This window comes from Vipera berus (genome assembly GCF_964194415.1).
Source record: "Vipera berus genome assembly, chromosome: 2".
Classification (NCBI taxonomy): Eukaryota; Metazoa; Chordata; class Lepidosauria; order Squamata; family Viperidae; genus Vipera; species Vipera berus.
In genome coordinates, this window is record NC_138203.1 from 29891229 (window position 1) to 29908202 (window position 16974).

General features: G+C 35.7%; 1 protein-coding gene across 1 annotated transcript; it reads right to left on the bottom strand.

The window, feature by feature from the left end:
* Positions 1-414: 414 nt before the first annotated feature.
* Positions 415-16939, bottom strand: TRIM23 (tripartite motif containing 23). Its single transcript, XM_081318725.1, has 11 exons — positions 16679-16939; positions 14922-15084; positions 13746-13867; positions 13016-13294; positions 11941-12123; positions 11038-11253; positions 8764-8898; positions 7597-7726; positions 7401-7511; positions 5645-5769; positions 415-4677 (listed from the first exon to the last, which is right to left on the bottom strand). The coding sequence occupies exons 1-11, from the start codon at positions 16769-16771 to the stop codon at positions 4498-4500; spliced, it is 1737 nt and encodes a 578-aa protein (XP_081174851.1). The 5' UTR covers positions 16772-16939; the 3' UTR covers positions 415-4497.
* Positions 16940-16974: the final 35 nt, after the last annotated feature.

Genomic DNA, 16974 nt, shown 5'->3' on the forward strand with positions numbered 1-16974 from the left:
CAGACTTTGGAATACCATTCAACAAGGATCTTATTATTGGGCATCCAAATTCTGGACTGATCCTTCACTGCAGCTCATGCACTGCTGAAGCAAGTAGCAAATTCTCAAGTCAATCGCAGTATAAAACAGTAACAATGCCTCCTTTTGCAATCTGAATGAGCTTCGTGCATGGCAGGTTCTGACTTTTTTATGTACTGTATTCAATGAGTAGACTAAGAAGGAACTCTTAGTTTCCTCTGGCAACCTATCACCATTGCTAATTGTTTTCCCCCCGGTCTGCAGCTTCTGGACTCCTTGTTCTCAGCAGCTCCATTCTTAATGAGATAAACAGGTCTTTTGTTGATTCATCTATTATTGATGATGGGGCATGTTTACATATTTGCTATCTAAATCCTGTTTTAATTGGGGAAGAACTATTGCTTTGGTAAGAAACATTCTACTAAGGTCATTCTGCTTCTTAGGATAGCATCAATAATTATATCTATAGCTTCACCCTTTGCAGTCTTAAAACACAGAACTACTGATTGCAGCATTCAATCAGAATTCTGAGTGAACATTTATGCATAAACTAAATAAGAGTCTCTTCAACAAGAAAATTAGCAGGCATTACAAATATGCACTCCTAGATTTCTCAAATTTACAGTCTAGAACTGGTCTAGTCTAGTTACTCTATCAAGCTAATTCTGCCTTAAAAGTTAGTGCATGTCAAAATGAACGGATTCAAGTATTAACATGAAATTATTAACCATGGTAAAGCATGACCTTTAAAATGTGTGTCACTCGATACAACAGTCAAAGAATTAAACAATATTCAACATCAAAATTACCATTTCATAGAACTTTCCCTATCAATAAGCCAACCAATATCAAGGGGGAAATGCAGAATTATCTTTATAGAATCACAGTAAAAAAGAAGCTTTAATCTGAAAATGAATCTCAGTTCAAACTAAAGTAGAAATAAATGTGCAGTCTGTGGCATTAGGGAGATAGTGTGCTTCCATGTCCTACAGTGAGGGAAAAAATTATTTGATCTCCTGCTGATTTTGTACATTTGTCCACTGACAAAGGCTATAATTGTAATGGTAGATTTATTTTAACAGTGAAAGAATAACAACAACAAAAATCCAGAAAAACGCATTTCAAAAAAGTTATAAATTGATTTGCATTTTAATGAGTGAAATAAGTATTTGATCCCCTATCAATCAGCAAGATTTCTGGCTCCCAGGTGTCTTTTATATAGGTAATGAGCTGAGATTAGGAGCGCTCTCTTAAAGGGAGTGCTCCTAATCTCAGCTTGTTACCTGTATAAAAGATACTTGTCCACAGAAGCAATCAATCAATCAGATTCCAAACTCTCCACCATGGCCAAGACCAAAGAGCTGTCCAAGGATGTCAGGGACAAGATTGTAAATCTACACAAGGCTGGAATGGGCTACAAGACTATCGCCAAGCAGCTTGGTGCGAAGGTGACTGCAATTGATGCGATTATTTGCAAATGGAAGAAATGCAAAATAACTCAATCTCCCTCGGTCTGGGGCTCCATGCAAGATCTCACCTTACGGAGATTCAATGATCATGAGAACAGAGGAATCAGCCCAGAACTACATGAGAGGATCTTGTCAATAATCTCAAAGCAGCTGAGACATAGTCACCAAGAAAACAATTGGTAACACACTACGCGGTGAAGGACTGAAATCCTGCAATGCCCACAATGTCCCCTTGCTCAAGAAAGCACATGTACAGGCCCATCTGAAGTTTGCCAATGAACATCTGAATGATTCAGAGGAGAACTGGGTGAAAGTGTTGTGGTCAGATGAGACCAAAATTGAGCTCTTTGACATCAACTCAACTCGCAGTGTTTGGAGGAGAAGGAATGCTGCCTGTGACCCCAAAAACACCATCCCCACCGTCAAATGCAGAAGTGGAAACATTCTGCTTGGGGAGTGTTTTTCTGCTAAGGGGACAGGACAACTTTACCACATCAAAGGGACAATAGTCAGGACCACGTACTGTCATATTTTGGGTGAGAACCTCCTTCCCTCAGCCAGGGCATTGAAAATGGGTCATGGATGGGTATTCCAGCATGACAATCACCCACAATACACGGCCAAGGCAACAAAGGATTGGCTCAAGAGGAACATTAAGATCCTGGAGTGGCCTAGCCAGTCTCCAGACCTTAATCCCATAGGAAATTATGGAGGGAGCTGAAGATTCGAGCTGCCAAACATCAGTCTCAAAACCTTAATGATGTGGAGAGTATCTGCAAAGAGGAATGGGACAAAATCCCTCCTGAGATCTGTGCAAACCTGGCAGCCAACTACAAGAAACGTCTGACCTCTGTGACTGCCAACAAGAGGTTTGCTACCAAGTACTAAGTCATGTTTTGTGAAGGGGTTAAATACCTATTTCACTTATTAAAATGCAAATCAGTTTATAACTTTTGAAATGCATTTTTTCTGGATTTTTTAGTTCTTATTCTGTCTCTCTGTTAAAATAAACCTACCATTAAAATTATAGACTGATCATTTCTTTTTCAGTGTGCAAATGTACAAAATTGCTAAGCACATTGATTTGTGCTTTAGATTGTAAGCCGCCCTGAGTCTTCGGAGAAGGGCGGGATATAAATGGGATTTTTAAAAAAATCAGCAGGGGATCAAATAATTTTTCCCTCACTGTACATATATATGGAAACTAAAGGATCTTCAACTTTCCAAGATTTCCTGCTAAATAAGATTTTGAATAATTTAATATTAAAAGAGAAGCCAAACCTGATCTTAAAGGGGAGAGGGACATAGTCATGTATCATCAGATTAGAAGGAACTGCAAAGGATAACACAACTCCCAAATTCTGATAAGGTTTAACATGATAGGAAAATGAGAAGGGATTCAGGCATGCAATCTCAACTAAAAAAATGCTAAGACAAGGGCACATTAAGTCTTTTAAAGAAAGTCTGTTTTCCATGTACCAATTTAGGCAAATAATTGTAAATTCTGAAGGATTTGTTACATAATTCGAAATAATATCTGCCATATGTTTAACTAGTAGTTTTTCTGTAAGACAATGCTGTTCTTTACTCCAACAACATTCCAACTGAGATAAGAAAAGTGGAAGACAACAATCTGTGGATAGGGGTTTGCTTTTCATGAGTTTTTATGACAAGGAATTTAAGAGCAATCTGTCAAAAATGTAAAAACCCAACCCCTACAGAGAATTTTGGTGAAAAATAGTGTGAAGAGAGAAAGAAGCAAGAAAGCATATGGCAGAAGCAGGCTACATTAAATGGAAAAGGCAAATGAAGCAGTCAGGACACTTTATCTAAGCTGATGATATTTGGGTGGGCTGGTATATTTCCCACAATTCACAGCAATAATGTGTAACTTTGACATCTTTGTAAATAAGTTGAGAAATGCTACTCTATCATTTTAATATTCAAGAGGCCACCTTCATTTTCCTCCCCATTTTTATTAGAATGCAAAAATTTTTCTGGGCAAAAATTTCCTGTCCTTTCTAGAGTTGAACAAATGGTTTGCTGAATACTTAATTTTTGCTACAACCTGCACTATTAATTTTTAAACTTCTCATCTCAACTACATTAGTTGAGGTCCTATTTCACTACTGTTATTTTTTCTGCATGTTCAAGGCTAATCATAATTTATCGAAAGCACATCAGTAACAAGCAATGTGTGCATAAAAAATAACCAATTAAATAGGCTATATAATTTCAACAAGTTATAAAGTCAACAGATTGTAATTAAAGCACACAATATATTTGTAAATAAATTTGACCTGATAAACAGCTTATATAATAGCTTCAAACTGTCAGATATTAAACTTAATGTTTTAAATATCAACTTTGAATGGATGGAACATTTGTACATTAGACATTTGTTTTCTAAATGTACCTGAAAATTAACATGAACATGTATGTTATATTAATGCCATTTTAGAGGCAGCATTATTATATATACTTTGTAAGCCACATTTGCAGAATAATAACAGTAATAAGTAAGTCTCTGATTAGCACAACAGTATAGATATGGGCTTGAATTTTGTTTTAAGAGCAAGAGCTATTAACCAGGACCAAGCTTTTGTGCAGTTCAGTTCCTGCTTCACTTTAATATATAGTAAACTATGTTGGTAATGTGAAACAAAGGTTATACATGCACCCAAATCTGAGAGAACAAGTGGATGCAGCAAGGCCATCATAGAAAGAAGTGAAATTAAATAGATGCTAAATCCTGAGAGAAGGATGTTTAATAGGGAAGGCTGAAGATCCTCAGTTCAAATTTCTTTAAAAGAAATTAAGGCACCTTTCCCACAAATATGTTATATCACTCTATTTGGTTACTGTAATTCACACAAGATATACCTCCACTGTGCTTCAGTCTAGCATTCCAACAAAACTTTTTTAAGGAGTAACAGGTTTAGATGAAGTTCATATCTGACCATATCAATTCACATAAATAAATAACTGATCTTTATGCTTACTAGCTCTCTTAAGCCACATCCAGTACACCTGCAGCTACCAGATGCCTTGAAAGCCAATCCAGTCCTTCGTAAAGTCCCATGCCACTTCGGGCATCACAACCTTGAATGTACCAGCTACGACCACAGCAAAGTTTGTGGAGATTCAGTAATTCTGTGATTGCTTCTACTGAAAGTGCCCCTGGCACATCCTGTAAAAAAAACCCATAATATTAATATGCAGACAGATAGTACTTTAAAAGTAAATGTTCTTATTTAAGAATACGGTATTTTTTTACAGTTTGGACATGTAGCCAATGGGGAGGGGAAATGCATTTAGGACACTGAGCAGAAGAGAAAAGATAGACTACAACTTTTATTATAAAAATATTGCTACAAATTGTATATAATAAATGCTTAATCCAGCCTACCTGTAACTCTTGGAAGAGATAGCAACACCACAAATCATTTAAATTGTTTCTGTAACTGCATTCAAATTATGTGATATATAAGAAGATTCTAAGGGAGAGGTCCTTCCAATCAACTTTCAACTAAGATCCTGCCTTAAGTTCCAACCATTTGCAGAAATAATTGGAAGAAATAAAGTCAACCCAAGAAACCAGACACAGGTGCTACAAAGGTGTAGGCCAAAAAACTAGTGTTAGAAAGCAAAATTTACTTTTAGCTTTACTAATTACCGGCTAACAGGTTCACATCAGCCTTTAGCATGGTTTATTGATAATGTAACAAGTAACACAAGGACCAGCACTTGGTAGTCAGTGAATGGACATAGGACAGAATTTCCTTTTTGTTCTGCCCTACCCAAGAGCTATTTTGCTCTCAGTCCATCTTCTGATGGACTGAAGAGAGAGAGAGAGAGAGAAGGAAAGCAGAAAGCCATCCTTCTTGTGGATGGCATTCCATTTAGCCAGTCATGTAGAGAAGGAATGGAAGTGAAGACCGAGTTTTCAATGAAAGCTGCAGATAAAATAATAGTGGCAAAAAGATTATTTTTAATAGAATAATATTTATTTTATTTTGATTGATTTACTAATGTGTTTTTAAGGACTGTCACTTAAATTACAACAATATTTGATATATTCTGTATTTTCTCCCATTTTATACTGCCAAAATGAAAAGAATGGAAATTAAACAGAGGAAAAAAATGGGCTGTAATACCTGTTTGTTGGCAAAGATCAGTAACAAAGCATCACGTAGTTCCTTCTCTGTTAATAGTTTGGCAAGTTCGCTGTGTGCCTCGCTGACTCTGTCTCTATGGCTGCTATCAATCACAAAGACCACAGCTACAGAAAAGAACAATTATGCAGTTACATTTGTTATGAATTTGTTTCATCCTACTAAAATTTTATTTTTTGAGGTCAGGAAGAGAATTAAATTTTAAATTCAATTTGAAAGCTAGGGAATAGTACAAAATTTGACACTGGCATCTACTTGAAGCAGACTCATAGTACACAAAAAAATGCATCCTCTGCAACACCAGAAAACTTTAGAAATAGCTTTCAGGGTTACGCAGAAGTAAACTATTAGTTGAAGAACCAGCAAATGGAATGCAAGGAAGTGGTTTTTAATGAACTGCTCATCCAATCTAACAAAATCTGCTCCAAATAATATAGCACTAAGAAGAGGATGAAAGAATCAGTGAAAATATCTATATTTCCCTATTCCACTGTGTATGTGGCAATAGTAGAGACAGGAGACGCTGCTAAGTCCAGCCATGAGAAGAAACTTAAATTCATGGAGAAGTAACCATGGATCAAACCCAATGTTTCAAGTGTTACAGATGGTCCTCATTTAACAACACTTGTTCAGTGATCAAATTTGCAATGGTGCTGAATGAATGGTAGTTATAACTGTTTCTTAAAAGTTCTAACAGAGTTCTTTAGTCATGTGATCAGCTTCCAGCTTCCTACAAGTAAAATCAATGGGGAAACAGGCAGGAAGTAAGAAATTGGGATCACATGAGATCTTCACATAACAACCCATAGTCTTTACTTAACAACAGTAACTGGGACTGCTGGAACTGCCATAGCTAAGTAATATGGTCATTTTATGTCATGCTTTACAACTACATCACTTAAGTGATGGAAATTACATACCCAGTTACTATTGTTAATCAAGGGCTACTTGTAATTGAAACTGTAATGTGGCTAATTGCAGCTGTATATAGGACTGTTTATGAAACGTACTGGAATACTTAGTTCAGAATATTGAAGCTCATCTGTTCATAGGAACTTCATATAAGGAACATATAAAACAGTGGTACTAAATTCTAATTTCTCAAAACAATGCAAAATATTAACAATGACTTTCAAAGCCTTGAATGGCATAAGATCAAGATATCAAGATAGGATCAAGAAGGACTACCTTCTTCTTCATGAAACTACCTGACTACCAAGATCATTTCTGGAGGCCCTTCTGGTATGCCTTACATGATTAGGGTCTAGAGAAAAGTCTTTCAGTGATTGCACATAGATTCTCAAACTTCATTCCAATGAAGGCCTCTCTTACTTCCTCCCTCACAAGTAAGTGAGAACTCTTCCTTCTGAGGAGGATCTTTAGTATATCATCTTTCTTAATGTTTTTGTTGCTGCTGCTGTATTGTCTTTTATGTTTCTGCTTTTCAGAGAAATGCTTTTACTATTATTTGCTATTAGTTGCATAGATTTCTGTGAAGGATACTTGGGGTATAATTTTTAAAATTAATTAAACAACAATCTCATCGCTATTTAGAGATTTTTGCAAATCCCTCAGAAATTATAAGCAAATGTAAATGTTATCTACATCTTAAATATTTATACTTTGAAATTAAATGAATTTCCATGGGAGTTATTTTCACATTAACTACCACCAAATGTTTGGATGAGAGATACAATTATATTTAAAGTAATTAAGGCACAAAGCATTGTATTTTTACCTTGTGTATTGAGGTAATAATGTTTCCATAAAGGCCTCAGTTTGTGTTTGCCACCTACATCCCAAATAGTGAATTTCAGGTTTTTATATTCTACTGTCTCAACATTAAAACCTAAGGGAGTAAAAGAACTTTAATTATACATTCCTAACAAAACATACCCAAGAAAATCACATTTTTTGAAATCTCTGTTACTTACCTATGGTTGGAATGGGTTGCATGAACTCATCTTGTTTTAATTTAAATAAAATAGTAGTTTTGCCTGCTCCGTCTAATCCAAGGGTCACCACTCTAATCTCCATTTTTGGTCCAATGTGTACTCTATTGTCCTTCAGTAGAGAAAAAAAAAGGTTTGTTCATTTTAGAAGCTAACATTCAAAGGCATTTTTACATGTCAGTCAAATAATTTTTCCTTTTTTTGATAGAAGTCATAAATTGAGGATTGAGAAAGTAATTTAAATATCTTGTCAACATCCTCAGACCTTAGTTTTAGTAAGCAACATTGACCAGTATTATACAAATCTCCAGTTTTGGAAATATATTAAGCTCTGGTGCTCAGATTGTGGTAGATATGAACAATTTTTAAAATTACAGCACTAATCATCTTCGTTAGAGAAGGGAAAAGAGGCTGAAATACAACTTTGGTAGTGGTGGGGTGAATATGCATACATATATGGGCATATAGTTATGCATTTAAGCATTTGTTAAGTAAGGGATAGAGTGCAATATTTTTAAAACCCACTTGAGTATGGAATTCTGTATGCACCTATACCAAGGGAAAAATAACTGGGCATTTTTATGTGTATGATCCTGACTACAATTACCTTTCCCTTCAGTGCTATCCTGAAGAATTCTCCAGCGACTACTGAAGTCTTCCACGCAAAAGGTTATCTATCCTGAGCTTGTAACATATGTTACAAAGATTACTTGTAAAAGGTGATTAATGTTGAAGATTCCATATTTGATATATTACAACACTGGAAATCAAACTAATTTTTTGCTTTCTGGTATTAATTTAAATAGATAGGTCAATGTGTATTGAAGTTAATGAATATACCCACTGTCAGGCCTATACAAATGAAAAGCTGTGCAATCTTTCATTAGCAGATAACTAAATACAGCTCTTTGTTCCATCTGGGATAGAACATAAACAGAAGGAATGAATGGATCTCAACGTTCCAGCTTCCACTTTTAGCTACAGATCATGAACCAAATTAACCTTTTAATTGTAGTTTTCATTTTAACCCAAACAGATTCTTGTACCATACAGCAGATTATTTCAAAGTTGCCCAAATTGTTAGTGGGAAAAGAATAAGAACCAAACTCATGTTTTGAATCTTTAACCTAGAGATTAAAAGAACTATACCTTTGTAAAAGTAACTGGAATGCTAGCATCAAGTTGAATGTGGTCTGCAAGTTCTGTAAATTGTTGTTGTTGTTTCTGCAATGTTTCTAAAAGCCTTGTAATTTCCTGTTTAGCCAAAACAACTCTACAGTCATCCTAAAAAGGGAAGCTAAATTTAGTGTAGTAAGCACAGAATCATCTAAATATTATCCTTCTCAACATATAACAGAATGAGAAATTACACCAAGATGGGTGAATTCACAGTCCTTGCACTAACCTACTTTTGGCCCAAATCATTTTGCCAACATTTGGCAACAGAATGGTTAGATTTTAGTTACATTCCTATCCTAAAATAAGTGGAAAACTCATTTTTGCTCATCTTGGTAAGGAGATGATGATGATGGAGGAGGGAAAATAATAAAACAATACAATAAAAATGATATATTTAAGAAAACTACAAATTAGGGTATTAAAAAAAAACAACCAACAAGAACAGCAATAAAAATGAAATCCAATGCTAAAGCCAACTTAATAACAACACAATTACATAACAATTCCAAGTTAAATGCTGATCAAATCTCTGGTGGGATGCTATTGTACAAGATACCACCACAAGAAAAGCATGATTTCTGGGTCCATACTATTCTTACTTCCCACATGCTGGTACCTAGGCATCTTAGAGCCAAGATGTTATAAAATAAATCAGGTCTCTTGAGAAAGGTGGTCCTGAACATCTGGAAATCAAACCACATAGTTCTTTAAAGGCCACTTTCAATTCTACTATAAACCTATCAGAGGTCCATGCAGCAATCAAAATTCTAGTATTAAACAGCTGCAGTGGCTCTCACCTACCTGTGCAGGCTGCTGCATTCTGCATCAACTGTAGTTTCTGAATAGTTATTCAGGTATTCATTATAAAGAGCACTGCAGTGATCTACTCTTGTGATAATGAGATGTGAGTCACAATCAATAGGTGACAAGAAGGTCTTTGGAAGGTAGTATCTCAATTGTTGAAATATTGCCTACCTCTGAACATACAAGCTGTCCCTAAAAATTTAATTTTATGGGTTAATATAACACAGAACTTATACAACATAGAAGGAGAAATCTGTCATGATTTGCAGCAACAGATTACTGATATGCATTATTTGTCAACATCTGAATCAGACTTTTCTTCGTGGCCAGTTTATCAAAAAGACTTTCAAGTGACACTAAGTTTTTCAAATTGCTTTGCTTATAAGTAGTTCTCCTTCCCTTCTTTCCATGTATCACCAAAGTCATATAACTCACAGCTATACTTATTCATTTTGAGATTATATTTGATTATTTAATGATGTTGTATATATTTATACACTTTTCTGATGGATTACATTACTGTAACAAAGTAAAAAAAATTGTATGCCACTCCAAAACTGGTTAAGAAATATTTTAAAAATGGAACTTCAACTCTAGCAGATTTAGATTAAAATTATTTTGCAACAGAAATAAATACAACTGTTTCATAACTCATTAATATAAACAACCTACAAAGTCAGTACATTGTTCATAAAAACTTTTGTCTCTTAAAGATCAGAGCAGCATCACACTAGAAACAAGAAAACAAGTTATATTTTAATACAAGTTAATTGCTCATCAATATTAAAAATGTATTTTAACTAATTTCTAAAAGGTTAAACAGAAAACAAAACCAATCAGTTTTAGTTTACTTCTGTTATATATTTTGGACACAATAGGATTTAAAGTTTGTTTAATAATTACATGTTTTAATAATCAAGTTTAATATCCTCCATAAACACTTTTACCCATGGAATCCACAAAGAGGCAAATGACAAAATGTGTATAATGAGATCATCACACAAATACCACAATCTTTGCATCCAACATAACTGTAATGTACTGCAGATACTGATGCTTATACCTCGAAGCCAGATCTAATATGTTTTCTTAATTTATATTGCTTTTCAGAAATGGGGTCTCAACATTTTAATAAACAATAAACCATGAATGAAACTCAAGTTTTAATCTGAATTTGACTTCAACCAGTTGCTTATGACATTGTTGGTTACCTTGACATTTTGTTATGCTTTTTGTCTGGAGGATTCTGTCTCCCACTGCTATTTATGAAGTCAGTATTTCAGTAAAGCCAGGTTATAATTCACTAAGAATCTGTAACAGGTTGTCCAATATTGATTATTTACAAATTGTACAATATTTGTACCTGAGAGTTGGCATTTCAAGACATATATATCCACATCTGTCCCAATACTGATTTTGGTTATAATAATGATCCCCTACCTGCTGTAAAGTCTTTTCACAGTGAAGACATGCTGTTGAAACCTGTGATAACAGGATAGTCATATCTTCTTGTTGTTGCCTAAGCCAGATCAATTTTTCTCGCACATGTGCATCCACCACACTAAGTGCCATTTCTTCTTGGCGGCAAAGTGTCTCGTGAAGGTCAGAAAAATAGGCTCTGACACATGACCGAGCATTCTCTGCAGTGCCTGGAACCTGAAGTGGGATTATAAAATCAAGAGGCTGCAGAGGCATTTTGATTATACTAAAACAAATTTTGTTTTGAATAGTATTTCTCTCTGATGTAAGCTCAATCATATACACAGAGTATTCATTTTTAATGTGACCATCCTGCTTTATCGGGAGGAAAAAATGAAATAATAAGAACAGCAGTATTACAAAAGTCAAAATGCATGACTTTCAGATTTCACAATGTATTGTATCCCCAATGTTAAAAATGCTGAAACATTAGATCGACATAAGCACAGAATGAAATCAGAAAAATAAAAAAATTGCTGCCATTCATTCTGCACAAAAAGGTGTTTTTAAAAGTTTGTTTAAAGATATGAAACTCCCACTGAATATGCCTTTGCTCTAGTTTTAAGAGTTCTCTGCATCCCTGACATTTTTCATTATCATGTTTCCAAATTCTCCAGAATCAATCATCTCCTTAATGTTCTTGACATCTGTTTTATCCTACAGATAAAATGTAGGATAAATGTAAGAACATTATCAACTTTGTGTGAGTCTGCCATGGTTAGTGTTTATTTATTGCAAAAAAGTTCATAAAATGTAAATACTGTAGTATGTGATATATCAGTACTTCCAAAAGAAATTTAAAATTAAGAAATAAATTTATTATAAAGATTATACATAAACTGAAGAAACTACAAAATTGCTTACATGTTCTGTATGGGTCATTCCTATACCATCTTCAAAGATCTGTTCTCCTCCTTCTATTTGTTGTACAATTCCATCTAGTTTCCGAGAATAATCTGAGATTTCTTCTGTGAAAGTTCTTATACAGTGAGCCATATCTAAAATGGAAGCACGGATCTGATTTGCTTCTGGTTCCAATATACTGTGCTAAAGGAAAAACAAACAAACAAAACAATGAACATCCTTTCCTGAAGTTCTTCTGATCTGCATTCCATTTGTCACCCATTATAAAACTGGAAACAGAATGTTGGACATTCTGCTACAAAAACATAGAATGCAACAGATATGGGAAAGCATACTTTCCAAATTCTTTAACAGCATTGGCCATTACAGGAATCTATATCTTTTGTTTAATTATATTCTGTATTTGGGTGTTTCTGTTCTCCCCTTCGTGTTGTAGCTACATTTGGGGATATTGCACACTGGGAAGCACAGGGGGAGCTGCATATGTTCCACTCTAGATCATGAAGGACGAAGAGAGAGGGGGGCTTAGAATGGAACAGTCAGAGACCTTTCAAGCTTTTACCAACTGCCTTTCCTGAATGACTGCACTGGGGAAATGACTTCTGTAATTTTCCCTGTATTTGCCAGTTCAATCTTTTGTTGTTTTCTCCTCCCAAACCAAATTTGGTCTCATTCTATTTAGTTTTTGAAGTGTGATCCTGTCAAGAGACAGAAAGAATCTCAAAGCCTTTTCATGAATTATTTCCAATATTCCATTGGATTGAAAATAATAAAAAGGGAGATGGTAAATTGAAAAAATAAAACTACTTTTCTAAAAGTTTTCTGATTTTGACTTGAAGCTTGAAAAAGGACAAAGTTTATACAGATTAGTTGCTTCTAAAATATTACAGAGAGTAAAACTTAAGCACTGTATACAAATGGCATTTCCAATAAAATTAGAAACATTCATGTGTAGGCATCCTACCCTATTACTGCAGACAAGCAGCTTTAAAGTAATGTTATTGGAATGCAGATACATCTTACCCCCTCAGTCAGTCATGTATTAACACAGATGGAAATCAAGAATGAAACCTACTTTATGACCCTGGTGTTTTCCGTATTCTTTGCAAACACAACACATAAGAGGATTGGCCTGACAACCTTCTTCCAAGCACACAAATTCAATGGCATGCACTTGGTGTTGAGAACACATCGTCTTTTCATGTGGCTTATCAGCAAGGGGCACACGTCTGTGTTTTGCTAGTGTTTTTGTAGAATGTGTAAGGTGGGAACAGTCTGTACACAGGTGGGTAGCACAAACAGTGCAGTACACAGAAGCCAGATGAGTGTCATCTTCATCACATCGGATGATGCACTAAAAATAAAGAAAACAACAGCTATTTTTAAAAAAAAAATCTAAATTTTTATATCTTATTTTTTAGAGATGAACCCCTACAAATATAGCTAAGAAAGTCCAGGTCAATTTTTTTTTTCAAAAACTTTCTATACCAGATTTATTATATGTAGAGAGATGCAGAGAGAAAGAAACTGAGAGGCCATTACTAAAAAAAAATCCTGTCTTTCATTCTCACCGATCTAGCTATTCTAACGATTATATAAGAGTAGACCACCTGACATTAACTTAAGAAAAACATGAGCAGGATTGCTTTGTATAAAATATGTAGCCTCCAAAGCCATTTGTTCAATTTAAATAGGGTAAAGAACTTGTGATCATCCAAATTTTACTGAGCTATAATTCTCAGAATTTTATCACTTGCTTACATTCTGAATATGACAATAAAATAAATAAAATGAATTATTACTACCTCTCCAGATAGGCCAATACTTTCTTCAATTGTTCCACATTGACCACCTAATCCATTCTGCAATCGCTCCAGGAGTTCCAACAAAGCAAAGTTTTTTTTCAATCCCCATACACCAGAATCACCTATTTGGGGAAAAAGACAAAAATCATCACATGTTGTCACTGAATTATTTACCGGTATTTAGTTATTTACTTACTTACTTCAAATAATCAACAATCTCGCGATACCATTGGTTTAAAAATGAAGGACAAATGAAGACAAATGAACAATACAGCACAAATCATCGATAAATGCATATCAATCTCATTAACCTCCCGACCCTTATGCTAAAACAAAAACGATTTATAGAATTTTTTCCTTCTATGCTAATTATCCAAATAATGACAGATTCAGAACAAATTTTATCCATAGAAATGATATCAAAAGTGGATTTGCAACTGCAGAAAGAGAATTACTAGAAAAGAACGTTTCACTGGATCTACCAGTAAAACTGGTGGAGGCTTTAAAATTTAAAAAGGAAGTACAAATGACAAATCAAGTATTTGTATTTTTTTTCCAGCATGGCTGGCTGAGGAATTTTAAAATTGTCAAGGCTGAGAAACACTTCTCTAGAGAGTTCAGACCAGTTTTCTTAGGAACCTATTCCAAATCCCCTTTGTTTCAAATGCAATTCTTTCTCATCACACCAGCATCAGTAGTAGTGAAATCAATGCTTCATCACATGTTTTCCCATCCTGGACCAAAATATACTTTGTATAGGTCTTATAGGCCTAGTATCTTGGATTCTTACTAAAACTTTATTTCATTCTGATCAAACAATAGGCAAAAAAGCTCCTTGGCTTTTCATTAACCCAGCTTGGCACATGCAATACAGTTAGTCCTCATCTTACAAATGATTTCACAGATAGCTTCCCCACATTATCTATTAAGTGGAGATTTTATTATGCATGCATGTGCTTCTCTATGTATATTATTGTATGTATATTCCCTGTGAGGTGAGTTGGACTGAGACAGAATGAGTGGCCCAAAGTCACCCAGCTGGCTTTTATGGCTATTATATACACCGGCATACATATGAATATATAATATCTGAATAAAATAGTTGAGTTCAACTTACTCTTCCACTTACTAAACAGCAAAATATTAACTATGTATCAAGGTTTAAAAATACCTTACCTAGTTCAGTAACTTGTCGATCAAAAGGACACCGAACTGCTCTACCATGGAGAGGAAGTCGAGTAAGACAGTCATGACAGACAGTATGACCACATAAAAGAAGTCTGGGAACTTTGTCTCCTTGCAATGAAAACACATCTTCACAGACTCCACATTCCAAAACCTATAATTAACAGAAAATAATTGGACATAATTAAATGGAAGGGAGAAAAAGGTCAATTTTGAATGATTAAGGATATCTACGTGATTTAAAGATGCAATTAAGAGTGGAAAATGAAGACATCACCAATTTCTTCTTAGTTTAGATGATATAATTCAATGTCAAACTGCAACAACTATTCTGTACATCAATCAGACTGGGTGATAGTCTTTACAGCTCACATCCTAGAGCTGTGGTGGCGAACCTATGGCATGTGTGCCACTGTGGGCACGCACACCATTGCCTCAGTGCTAGGCCTTCAGCTGGGTTTTATAAAACCTTTTCACTTTAGGCCTCCGCCACCATATGCAAAAAGAAAAAAGGTTCAATCAATTTCAATTTCTCGCGGGGAAAAAAAAGATCTCGCAAACTTGGAATTGATTGAACTTTTTAGTCCTACCGTCTGCCTTTACCACCGCAGCCACGCCCACCCAATTGGCCACACCCACCCAATGGGCCACGCCCACCCGACACACGACGATACATAAGTGGGTTTTGGGTTGCACTTTGGGCACTTGTTCTCTAAAAGGTTCGCCATCACTGTCCTAGAGCATATCATATAAAGTGCCTTGATCAACAGATCTGGTTCAAGTGTTTTCTCAACAACCTTACACTGAGAACTGGTATGTCCCTTCAGAAGCAATTTTACATGGATCTTAGTTCCAGGAAAGACAATCTCAGTTCACTTTTCCCTTAAACCAAAAAAAATCATAAGGGACCTCTTTAAAAAAAGAAATATAAATTTACTGCCTTTTGGAGTGGAATAATATCTAGGTTTTAAAAAATGTTATTCTACAAAGAGAAAAATCTCAATTTACTAAGGAGATTTTTTCTCTTCATATATTCATAGTTCCAATGACTTGAGATAAGGACTATATTTACTACCTTTGTGAGGGGAGAGAGACTTTTTCAAGAATTACATGCCAAGAATAATTCAAACTGAAAAGGGCTGATTATATTACTGTCAGCACAGCTACATCTTCCTGAAGTGTTTCGCTCATTTAAATTGTATCCAATATTTCATCCTGAAAGCACAGGATCCTTCCCTGGTGGCAAGAATACTCATCGTTTTTTCCTTATTCAGTCTATGAAGAAAATATGAAGAACTGATGAAGCTTCTTGGATGAGCAGTGAAATGTCTTCTTCCTCAAGGAAAAAACAACAACACAGTCCAGTTGCCTTTTGGAAAAGCACCTTTGAGACAACCATGACTGAGAATCTCCATAGATTGTATGAGGAAAAATATAAATATCAAAATATCTGTGGGAGATTCTATTACTTTAAAGCACTCGTTTTATCAGGATGGGAGAAAGAATGTGAACAGTTCTGATCTGATGGCTTAGGCAAGGCAGGCCATTGGAACTACCCCCTTTTGCTCCAAAGCGGCCTGCGAGAATCTACCCAGAGAAATCCCAGTGATTCTCGGGGGATGCTGGGAGAGAGAAAAGAGAGAAGCGCTAGCGGGCTAAAGGGACGACGGATCCTCTCAGTTTTCCATCGCTCGGTCCCTGAAGAAGCCAAAATCAAGGGCCCGCCTTCTCAGGCTCACTGGACTCACCTTCACAACAGGCCCCGCCGGACTTCGGCTGTGTCTGTTCCCGGCATCCATCCCAGAGCCAGAGCCGATTTTGTTCACACTTAGTGTTGCCATCTTGGACGAGGAAGGAGAACGACCAAGAGAAGCGGACTCCACTATGGACCCACAACGGAGGTCCCCCCTGGAGACGGAGGAGGGACAGGAAAGCGCGAAAACGTCACTAAAGAGAGCCGGAGGCAGGTCTACTATACAGACGTGCAAAAAAGGCGTTTAACTTGGGCCTATAGGTTTCTTACCACTACGCATGTCTGTTTCTT

What these genes read in the sequence shown, in the direction of transcription:
- TRIM23 (XM_081318725.1), bottom strand. Translation starts at nt 16,771, where the DNA reads ATGGCAACACTAAGTGTGAACAAAATCGGCTCTGGCTCTGGGATGGAT. An exon ending in CGGCGGGGCCTGTTGTGAAG is followed by an intron (nt 15,085 to 16,678) that starts GTGAGTCCAGTG and finishes TGTTAATTATAG; the next exon opens with GTTTTGGAATGTGGAGTCTG. An exon ending in TTATTACCTCAATACACAAG is followed by an intron (nt 5,770 to 7,400) that starts GTAAAAATACAA and finishes TCTTTTCTGTAG; the next exon opens with CTGTGGTCTTTGTGATTGAT.